Consider the following 12147-nt stretch of genomic DNA (forward strand, 5'->3'; position numbering starts at 1 on the left):
TTTAAAGTCTAGTGAATTAAGAGTAAAAGAAAAAAAACACACACACAAAATGCATGGTTGACTTACCTATGTGCTTGTGGTTCTTTAACCATGCTATCGTGGGAGGTGGGATCCCAGTGGCATCACATGTTAACGTCACAGGATTGCTGATTGTCTCCACAATCACTTCTCTTTCAGGTCCTTCAATACTGGGTGGCACTGTAAAAAAACAACAACGACAACAACAACAAAAAACAGAAGAAAATTATTTGTCCTCATTAAGCTAATTTGGAACACTTTTTTTCATTTGCATATCTGGGGGAAAAAGAGTTGTATTAGAGGCAAATGCTCACCATATACATTGAGGTGGAAATTTTTATCATCCCGTCCTGCTACATTTATAGCTCTACATACATACTGGCCTGTGTCAGATACCTAAAAGAAAAAGATACTATTGTATGTGCTCCATTAAGTTATAGATGACCAATCATACTGTTTGCGTTTAGATTAAATCATCAGTCATCTGTATGCTCAGTGCCCCAGTTCTAATTGCCTTCTGCAATCTTGCTATTTTTTATAAAAATAGTCAATGGTATTCGCTATGTATTTTTTTAAATGAAAATCATTTTTCACTGTAGTAAAAGGGAATGTGCAACTTCCAAGCATCTTTTCCACCGCCCCACCAAGGATTCATGACACTCAAACAAGAATAAAAGATGCACCTCAGCTTTCTTAATGTGTAGCATTTGTCCATCGGCTAAAATCTCCACATGAGTAGACTCTGTTATCATCTGCCCATTCTTATACCAAGTGATGACTGGAGGTGGGACAGCATTCGACTCGCACTCCAAAGACACAGAAGTTCCCTCTCTTACATTAACTACAGAAAGAGATTCACTGTCATGGTCTTTAATGCTCGGGGGCACTGAGGGAAGAAAACAGAAGGATTTTTTTTTTTTTTCATTAAGGTGCTCAGATAGAAAATACTGAATACTAGTTTTAAAATAAAACAATTTTATGAAGAGAGTAAAAACAAACCATAAACAGTCAGAGAAAACTTCTTCTTGCTTTCGCCAGCTTGATTGATAGCTATACAAGTGTATTCACCACCATCTGATACCTTGGCCCGAATAATTTGTAGAGTTCGACCACCTGTAGGCAAATAGAATGCAAATTGTAGAGTGGTATACAGGTTGTTCTAACAACTATTTTATAAATCAGATAAATAGCAACATATATCCTTCCCCTTAGCGTAAAATTTATAGAGAAGCCTTCCTATTTAAAATAAAATAATTGGATCAGTTTTCTTTGATCTTTCCTTCATTATTCACATAGTTCCTTATACAGGAAGAGATTCATAGAATTTTTCTCTCCAGCATCCAAACATGGACAGTAAAACTGTTGGATACAGGCTCTGGTGAGCAAACAGTAATTGGACTATGGTCAAAATATGTTAAGAAGTGTTTTCTAGGTTTAAATTTCCCACAATGCCGAGGTGTCCTATCTATCTATCTATCTATCTATCTATCTATCTATCTATCTATCTATCTATCTATTTATCTATCTGGTCTAGTCTATCATCTATCCTTAAGGAACTTTAGGATTGATTTAAAACAACCAGCAGATGTATCCAATGAAAGTACTATTTGCCATCTACCACTTGGTATTACTAAGCCATTCAAAGCTGCTCTCTTTCTAAATTGTATCATTTCTTGAAGAAGACTTTGTTATTTGTACATTCCCACTAAAATCAGAGAAGTCTACACAATCTTACCTTAATGACCCCAAATGGACAAAGAGAGGCATTTACTGTGAATAAATAAATGAAGCACGAAAAAAGTTTGGAAAGAGACTAATTTGAAATACCATTTGTATTAAAATAAAGATGAGAAAATTTTGCCTACTTTATAATAAGAAGTTCCTTACCAGGCACAATGAGAGCATTTGTGTTCAGCTTGATGGGCTGTTCATTCTTGAGCCAGCTGAGGTCAGGAGGTGGAAAACCAGAGACCTCACAGGTCAAAGAGATGAAATTGTTCACCACGACAGTAAGATTTTCAGATTTAGGACCAATGACACTTGGAGGAACTATAATAGTAAATGTATTAAAAGTGAAAGCAGGTGTTATCAACATATATTCCCATTTACTAAATATAAATCCAACCACTGTACTCTGCTAAAGGACTGAGTTAATGATTCTATTCATTATCTAGCTGGCTGTCTTAGAATTCCCTAATGACTTCATCAAACTCACGCTGGAGTTTATTCTTCCCAATTGAAAGAGAGCACCAGAATTTTCAGACAGAATTATTCTGCATTTTATTTGTAAAACATAGTTGACAATTGCTAAGATAATTTTGTCAATATACAAAGGAGACCTAATGTGCTTTTTATTAAGTATATTTGAATAATCTTGTAATATTTTATTTTTACTTAAGTGCTGTAGAGAAGGAGATAATAGTGAGAATTTCAATATTAAAGAGACAGGAGGAGATGGTGGGTTTTTTAAGGAGATAATGGGGCAGGGACGTAGAGTCAGGTTAGACCTTGGCCTTTGGAAGGTAGAGCAATGCATTTCTCTTATCTTAACAAGAAGGAAGAAAGAAATGGCAGGAACAGATGTGGTCCGTACTCTTAATTTGATGGTAGGAATTTGAGGTGGATTTCTAGAATATGCTTTCTCTTTTCCCTGCAAAAGAGAAGGTGAAAGTGTTAATATTTACTGAGAGAAAGTGAGAGGGGGCTGTTATGAACTGACTGTTTCTGTGCTGGCAAATTTATATGTTGCAGCACTAAGTCCCAGTGTGGCTGTATTTGAAGATGAGGCCTTTAAGGAAGCAATTAAAGTCAAATGATTCCTTAGGATTTGTGTCCTTTAAGAAGAGCCACCAGAGAACTGGCTGTCTCTCACCAAGCATGCTCAGAAGAAAGGCTATGTGAGGCCACATGAAGACACAGCAGGTGTCTGCAAGCCAGGTGGAGAGCCTTCTCCAGACACCAAACCCTGCCAGTATCTTGATTGTGGACTTTCTGGACACCAGAACTTTGAGAAAATAAATTTCTGTTCTTTAAGCTACACAGTGTCTGGTCTTGTTAAAGCAGCCTGAGCAGACCAAGACAGTGGCCACTTGATATTTTTGAGGAGGGCGTGAAGGTTTAAGAGAATCACTATAGTGTAGAGACAAAACGACAAGTCGTAATCAGCATGGAGAGCTCAGTTCAAGCTGGTACTATGAATTTACAATGACATCAATATTCCTGACTTCAAGATTTCCTTCAGCCATGGTGAGCTACCTAAGTGCAGGTAGCATACAGATGTGGAATTCAGTGAGAGGCATTAGAGAGAAGCAGGTATAAAACTTATGGAATAAAACTGCCTGCATTAAAATCCTGGTGCAGCATTTGCAAGCTGTGTAACTTTGAGTATGTTACTTAATCTCATTGAGCCTCATTCGCCTTTTTCACCTCCAAGGGAGGCATAAAATGGTTACTGAGCACATATGGTTACTGAGATAATGAAGTGAAATAACCTATATAAAACATTTGGCACAGCACCTGGTAGGTTTCAAGCAGCCAGTTTGTTGTCCTTGTTGTTATATGCAGATTTGAGCTTTTCCTGAGCAAGAGTGATGAGAAGCCATGGGCTAAGAGAAGTGATTGAAACACTGTTCCACAAAAATTAAGCTGGCTATGAGAGAGTGAAAAGAGCTAAAACCTAAGATACCAACAGACTGAAGGAGTACAAAGGAAGCAAGCATAGTTGTAGAGGGAGATAACAAATGGTATTGTTTTGCATGAAAATAATTTACGTTATTTCCCCTCAAATGAATTTTCCAATATTTAAATAATGAGTTCCTGATTGCCGTCCGGAACTGAAAACATCATTAACTGGTAAAAGAAGAAATACATTCCTGAACTCCAATCCTTAGTAGTAAAACACTAGTGATTACTTCCTCACAAGTCACTGTCCCACTTCAGGTGTTTCTACTGCACATTGCAAAAAGACAACGATTATGAAAAATATATACTAAACATGCAGAAAACATTTAGTTAGCAACTACCACAACTATAGACACCATTCTAGGTTTATGGAGACCAAGATAAGTAAGATATGACCATCTGCCTAGAGCACTTACAATAAAGTTATGGGATAGAGGCAAAGATACAGATATATGAAGATAACACAAGGCAACATATGGAACTGCTACAATTGGGGTATTAACAAGATGCTTTTTTGTCATAGAGAAGGAAAAATGAATTTTGCCTTGACCAATCAGGAAAACCAATCAGTATTTTGTTTTCCAATATTTACTGCACTTTACAGATTAGAATGTGTGCTTTCACAATTATTCTGTTTGTTTAATTCATTCTTCCTGAGAATTCATAACACATGTGTTCCTGCTCTGGTTAGATTATCCATTCAAAAAACTTCAAAGACACTTATTAAGTATCTACAGTGTGTTACTCTCTGTGCTAAGTACTGGAATTAAAAAGATAAAAGTGTTTCAAATATCTGTTACACAAACACCAAATACTGCTAGATAACAATACTCACTACATATCACACCAAAGAAGAATATTTATCATGCTACATAAAAGTCCTTTTGAAGGCAGAAATTTTTTGTGACATTTCAAATTTCAGTTACTTCCAAAATGAGCTGGAATTTTATGTGTGTATTACCTATGTAAAGGAGATCTTTTATAATGATTATTCACCATTTCCAATTTAATATTCTGGAAGCACCAGCATCTCACAAAATAAAAACTACTCTTTTGCAGTAGATATTCAACTACTTTGTTTTTTAGCAAAAAAAAATGGTATTTATGGAGTGTCTAGCATGTATTTAAAAGAGTCTGATGAATCATTTAGGTGTGCTGGTAGTTTTAAAGGAATTATTTAACTCCACAAAGTGACTTTTTCTTCTCCAGGGAGTATGTTAGTTACTAGAGGACATAGCTCAACATGAATTCTGCACTTAAGGACAGAAATCAGTCCCAATCAGGACTAGTGGATACATTTTTATGAGTAGAAGACCTGTATTTGCTTCTAACTTTATAAACTTGTAATCATTAATATTTTAAATTCTGTTTTTCCTTTCAAATATGCAGGAGTAATTATTTTCTCTTGAGAGACTGAAGTAATATAAAAACTGTCTTCCTGGAAGTTTTATACTTTATAAATCATACTAGCCATCATGGAAAGAAAGAAGAGAGGGGATTGAATGAGTACAGGCTCCTCACATTGTGTAAGTTAAAAAATACAAAATAAGCCTACATAATCTAAAACAGAAATTTTCTGCTTTTCCAGGCATACCCTAACAGATGGTTTTGGAACTGAGTTCTTACCATTAACATTGAGGTTAAAATATTTTTTGGCACTCCCAGCTGTGTTCTCAGCAACACACACATACCTGCCGATATCTATTATTTGAGTATTCAGAATCTAAGGGAAAAATGAAGAAATTCCAAATGAAATTTTGAATAAAGCAACTTGTCATATTTTCCTATTTTTTTAGAATAATATATATTATTTCTACTTAATACCAGATAGAAAAAAGTGTTGTACATACTAGTGCCGATGCTAGCTTTTATTAGGTAAATCAAATAAATATTTACTAAGATTTCTAATCAGGAAAAATTCTATACATATTTGTGGGATATTGACTAGAAAAAATGTCCCAAATTATTCTCCCATTTCCCTCTCTCTGCCTCTGGCATTGTGACTTTGACACCCCTCCCATCAGGAAGTAGAATTTGTTGGTCTTGTGACTGGTTTTGGTCAACAGAACGTGATGGAAGTGACAGTCATTTCAAAACTGAGGCCTATTCACTTTTGCTTACTCTTTTGGAACCCTTCCAGCACCATGTGAGGAAGTCAGGGTTAGCCTGCTGGAGGGTGGAGATCACGGGAGGAATCATCACAGTTTACTGCAACTGAGGTCCCAGATATGTGTGCAAAGTCAGCCAAGGCCACATCCGGAAGAATCATCTAGCAAACCAGCTGGCTTGTGAGCTAAATAAACGCTTATTGTTTCAAGTCATTAAGTTTTGGAGTGGTTTGTTTTATGCAGCTAATATAACAATTATGTTTTCTTCATTTTATTACATAGAAATTTCTATCCATCTATATATCTTTTGGACTTGGACACAGAACCATTGAAGTATTTGGTAGAGGCTATGTGATTATCACATGGAAACAGTCACAATATTTAGAAGATACTTTGAAAATTTAAGGTTATTTATAGGTAATAAACCTCATTCTCTTTTGAATAAGGAATTCCATGAGATATGTCCTATGTTGGGTACACTGATGGTTATGCTTGGATTCTTGAGCCAACAGAATAGTATTTATTTTGCTCAAAAGTAATTTATCAGATTGTATCCTAACAAAAGAACTGGTATTATTTCTATAAGTGCCTTTCTTTCAGGACATGTGAAAAGAAGAATATGGACACACCATTGGTAAATGACAATCCAGGATATTTATGTGATCTTCATAAATTTTACTATTATCAACATTTTGCCTATATACAAATTTAAATCTATAGGGAACTTTCTACCATTTAGAATTTTACCACCTGAAATATATAATGGAAAGGATTGCAATAATGATTTGTTTATAATACAATTTTTATCACAAAGACCATATTGTAGTCAATTGAGGTGTGTGTGTGTGTGTGTGTGTGTGTGTGTGTGTCTGTGTCTGTGTCTGTGTGTGTAGAACATTTCTGGAAAAAGCCACACAAAACTATTAATGGTAGTAATCTCTGGTAGTGGGAACAGAATGAGGAGGAAGAATTTTATTTCATATACCTTTGATGGTTGGTTATTTTTACAAATATAATATTTATAAGCTAATAACATTATTTTTAAAAGTCAAAAACAATTATTACAAAATGCAAAGTCAAATAGCTCTTTTTAAAATTAGATCTTTACTTTTACCTGCAGAATTCGTCCATTAGATAGAAATTTATGATGGTCATCTTCTAGCAAGGGCTGTCCATCTTTCTGCCAGGAATTCCTTGGCGCTGGGCTGCCACTGGATAAACACTCCATCAGTGCACTCTTGTTCACCAGCACGGTGACCTCTGCAGGGAGATCACTATTTGCTCCCTTGATAATTGGTGGCACTAACAAAGGATTGTAACAAAGGGATAAAAAATGGGCAACAGTCTTTTCTAAATTATTCTAATTTTCTGACAACTTTAAAAAGTTTGGTATAATAATAGAGAAGCAAAACTTGAAGGAGAAACCATGATCCCCAGGTAACATTTTATACTAATAAATTGGAGTGGTGAAAACAGTATTTGAATTTGACTTTATTCTCTTCCCTCTCTTCACTTATGCTAGACTAATCCCTCAGATAGTATCATTCCCATTTAGCCCAATCTCAATTCTTCTCCAATATATCATTTACTTCTTTCTCAGCCCCTCCCACTACACCTTCTGGGTTTTCAAGCATACATATAAGAAGCATCTGTATAAATAGATATTTAAGTCTATATGGTTATCCAGAGGGGACAGATAAATTATACCCTTTAAAGTGTATTTGAAATGTTCAGATTTGGCCTTATTCGGAATGGAATTGCCTGGGCAATTCAAAGTGTGTTTCCCAGCTTCAGCACTGGTGGTATCAGCATCAGCATCACCTGGGAGTTTGATTAAAAATGCAAATTCTTGGGCGCCAACTAACTTCAATAGGCATCTCTGAGGAAGGGCCAATAAATCTGTGTCTTAACAAGCTTTCCAGGTGATCTTTATGTATGCTAAAGTTTGAGAAGTCTCACTCTAGATTTTTCTACATGTGTTCATTCTTGCTTAAAATAATACTGTATAATCCAGCTACACATTAGTTATGAAAAATCATGTTACCCATAGAATTTCAAAAATGAAAATGTTAAATGAACTAGGGACACATGTTGACTGCCTTGGTAAAAGTAGAAATTGATTTTTAAAATAAATAATCATTTTTGTTTTGAAAGCTTGGTTATTTTTCTCCCACTTTAAAAATATGCCTTATCTTTAGCAATCAGTAAAGACTGCAAGTTTGATGTAGATGCTATCTTATGGTATCTGGGTTTCCAACAACTAAACTGAAAGTCTGTAAAGAAAATACTCAATGCCACAAAGCACATAATAGAATTTTAATGTTATTTTGAATGCATACTTTCACAGTCAAAACTACATGATTGATTTTACTATGCTTCAGATAATGTAAAATATATAATTTGAACTGCAGATTAATAAATAATAAACTTGAGTTTTAGATTAAATGAGACTATCACTACCCAACATCAAGAAAACTAATCAAGAGCTGAAGCATTAGGAGGGCTAGGAGATTCAGGCACTGACATGCAGAGGCCCCCACCTCAGCTCTTTGCTTCCACCTGCTCCAGCTGCCACACCCTACCAGTTGGGTTATACCACTCAGAATTGTTCTCAGTGGCCGTCCATGCACCTAGGAGGTGAGCAGCAGAACATGAAACAGCCCTAATTCAGAATTTGGGGGTCAGTTAGTTCTTCTTTCTTTGTTCTACCTTCTAAACTCATCTCCAACTTGCTCGCTAACTTCCTAATTGAAAATAACAGCCTGAGGCATGAACATCTACCCTTGACCATCCAATCCCATAGTTTCATTTCAATTTCACTGAATCGCAGTGTTTCCCTACCTATATTATCAACTCCTTCTACTCACCCTAAATTAAACTCTTTCCAAATTTTGGTCTGTAAGGTACATGGATGTGTTTGGTCAAGGAATAGGTGGAGGCAGACATCCAGGCCTGCATGACACAGCGGGATTGATGTGCGGGCACACACCTCCACTTGTTATACAAGTGTTTGTGCAAGTTCATACTTGGCTCTGAGCCACTATTGTCTATAGAAGGTATAGCTGCCCTGTGGCACTGTGCTCGGGGCTCGGTTTGGCGTGGCATAGCATGGCTTGACATGGCTTGCATGCGCCCAGAGAGAGAGAGACTACTGACCACTGTAAGGGAGAGCCAGGCTCCTTTAAGGCAGGCAGGAACCAGCTCATCCCCAGAGAGAAAGAGTTAAGCTGCTAACACTGCAAGAGAGAGCTGGCCTTGCAGGCCAGCCATACAGCTATGCATGGGAGCTGGCTGCTGAGAGGAGCCACAGAGGTGGAGCAAAAAGCCAAGATAAAGGCGGACAGTGTAAGAGAGCTAGTGTGAGAAAGCTGCTGCTGAGAGAGCTGCTAAACACAACTAGAGCTGGGGCTGGAAGCTGACCCCAAGCAGGACATATGGCATAGTTGTGAATCTGACAAGGTCAAGTTAAGCCAGGTGGTCCAAGATATTCCTTCAGTGTCCTTGACATCGTCAGCACTGATTTTTAATTGTCATCTCCTCTCTTTTCCTTGTAACTCTCTCATGAACTTTAAAATCTATGTTAACTGTTATGTCACTTATCTTTTCCCTTACAGGAACAATACTTCTTCAACTCTCTGTTCATGTATTCAGATGGTGATCTGGTTCAAGGATGAACACATGAACTATACCTTATCAATCAGAACATTGCAACCTCTTGCTCTCTGTAATTGGCTCTGGATGGATAAGTGATTCACACTTGGCCAATGAAAACCATGGAAATTCAATTCTAGGGCTTCAGTTGTAAATACTAGGAGAAAAACCTTTCATTTGAATGTGGAACTAGCAGGATGCAAGCCTAGAGCTGCTAGAGGCCACCTTGCTATCCAAGGGGATCCCCCTCCCTAAGAGTGACATGAATAAAGAAAAGCAGAGTCAAGAGACAGGTAAAGTCTGTTGACCTCTTTTGAACGACAGAAGTCAGACATGACTGTAGCCAGCTCTGTTTTGGGACTTTTCTGATTCATAAGTCTATTAATTCTTTTTTTTTTTTTTCATTTAAGTCAGTTTGTTTCTTAATACTTCAAGAGTCCTGACTAATGTGCTGTCAATATGTAGAAGATAATTACCTCCTTCGGAGAACTATCAGTTTCTGGTTATCTTTATAGTCTCAAAGTGCTTAGTGTAACATCCTGCAAACATTAGTTCCTCAAAAATACTTTTCAGTAAAAGAATGAACAATAAACAAAAGAAAAACTCACCGAGTACACGGACATCATACTGAAGGGAATCTTCTCCAGCCTCATTAACAGCCACACATGTGTATCTCCCAGCATCTTCTACTTTAGCCCGAGGAATCTGCAACACTCGCCCTCCTGAAAATAATATCCCACTATGTTTACTTCTCTAATCTTAGAGTGAACACAAGCCATAAACAAAGATACAAATTTTCTGGTCTAATGACTGCCTTACATTTTCTTTCAAGGTTCCTGTTTCATCCAATGGTTCAGTTTTAATCTCAGATACCACTTTTACAACAAACACTGCATTATTAAAAAGTGACCCAGCATATTAATCGGATCTCCTGAGAAATGAATAGCTCATGTAGATTTTCCTAGAAGGGAGACTGCTACTCCATGTGCTTCATCATGTTTCCTAGGCAATGTTACTATGTAGTAACTTCTTGCTTTTATTGTTTTGAACACTTTTAATATAAGTTTACACCATTTGCTGCAAGTACTTGTTTGAGAAAGCAATATCCAAAGATGTAAAAGTATAAAGTGTACTATTTTACATACGTTCTTATGAGGATAGCTGTGTATTTTTAAACGTCATGTAGACATAATTTCAAATTTAGAGAAAAGTTGCAATAATTATGTAAAGACTTTTACTCATGTTCACTAATTATTTATATTTCACTCCATTTGCTTTATCTCTCTCTGTCATATGTATATAATCTTTTTCTGAACCATTCAAGAGTAAGTTGGAGACATGGTGCCCTTTCACCCCTAAAATACTCATAAATCCGTATTTCATAACAACAAGGGTAATCCCTTATATAACCGTGTTACGATTAAAAACAGAAAATTTAAAATCAAAACTACTATTGAATCCAGAGTCCATAATCATATTTCATTATTGTTGCAATAATGTTTTTTACAGCCATTTTGCCCAAACCCAGATCTAATTTAGAATCACATATTAGAGTTGCCATGTCTACTTAGTCTCTTTTCATTTTTATTTTCAGGATATCTTTTATTTAATTGAGGTCAAATTTACATTCAAATACTTAATGCACTGACCTAAAGTGTACAATCTGATGAATTTTGACAAGCCCTGTATATTTGAATGTTTGTTAAAATTAAATAGAAGCCTTGAAAATATTACTCCATAACAGTTTAAACATCTTTGCTATCAATAAACCAGGTAACAATTTAAATATTTGAAACTAATATTCTTCCCTATTTATGTTAGGTGCATTTAATAAACTGAGTAGTAGTGATCTGTAAATATATATTAGCATTTATGTTAATAATATATATAAACCAAACTGATTATCTTATTGCATTAATGGAGAAATGGAGGCACAAGGAAGCCAAAGGACTTTGTTGTGTTGATAGAGTGATGTGTAGTAGATCTGAAAAGTTTACTAAGCTATGCTCTTCTATTGTCTAATTCTCAACCAAGACTATTTATTCTAGATTGAAGCTATGTGGATGCCAGCGGCATTCAGCAGCCTGCCAGTTAAATTACTTGGCCAGAGACTCAACCAATTTAATTCATCTAATACATGAGAGGAAACACATTTGGCAGAGAGCCAGCTTTTCACCCTTTTGGTAGCAATCTTTACCTGGCAAAATCAATACTTTATCACTTGAGGTCAGAGGGTGGCCATCTTTGTACCATGTCAGTGTAGGAGGGGGAGCAGCATTTGTCTCACAGTAAAGAGAAATGGGATTGTTGATGATCACATCTTTGGCTTCACCACTCCTGCCGGTATCTAGCATGTTTCCTATTTCCCAGAGTTTCTGAAAACTTGGAGGAACTATGGAGGAAACGCATTAAATGTCAGTCACATATGAATGCTTAAACAAAGATCTTGGATGTGTTTTCACCAGAGTGATTTGTAAAAGCAATAGATTAGACAACGTGAAAATAATTTCAAGTACTGACACCATTACCAACTCTAGTCCTTAGCCAAAAAAGTAGTAGACGAAAGTCAGAGCTGGTTCTCATGTGGAAGAACAAGAAATATGAGGCTCAGAATGCTGTTCTCATGCTTTGCTCTCCCTGTTAAAGGGCTCTGGCACTTAGACAATAAAGGGGCTCACTCTCAGAAAGG

The 12147-nt window shown here is 36.4% G+C and overlaps 1 protein-coding gene across 1 annotated transcript in view; it reads right to left on the bottom strand.

Annotated features, from left to right (window-relative positions):
• The window catches only part of HMCN1 (hemicentin 1), a 452346-nt gene that overhangs the window by 99019 nt on the left and 341180 nt on the right, over window positions 1-12147 (bottom strand). Inside the window, exons 54-62 of the mRNA XM_025362857.1 lie at window positions 11656-11850; window positions 10067-10180; window positions 6922-7109; window positions 5326-5422; window positions 1906-2067; window positions 1018-1131; window positions 702-904; window positions 333-414; window positions 67-198 (exon numbers count right to left, since the gene is read on the bottom strand). Of these exons, the coding sequence (XP_025218642.1) occupies window positions 67-198; window positions 333-414; window positions 702-904; window positions 1018-1131; window positions 1906-2067; window positions 5326-5422; window positions 6922-7109; window positions 10067-10180; window positions 11656-11850 (1287 nt within the window). The remainder of the gene's footprint in view (window positions 1-66; window positions 199-332; window positions 415-701; window positions 905-1017; window positions 1132-1905; window positions 2068-5325; window positions 5423-6921; window positions 7110-10066; window positions 10181-11655; window positions 11851-12147) is intronic.

Source organism: Theropithecus gelada, chromosome 1 (genome assembly GCF_003255815.1).
Source record: "Theropithecus gelada isolate Dixy chromosome 1, Tgel_1.0, whole genome shotgun sequence".
Lineage (NCBI taxonomy): Eukaryota > Metazoa > Chordata > Mammalia > Primates > Cercopithecidae > Theropithecus > Theropithecus gelada.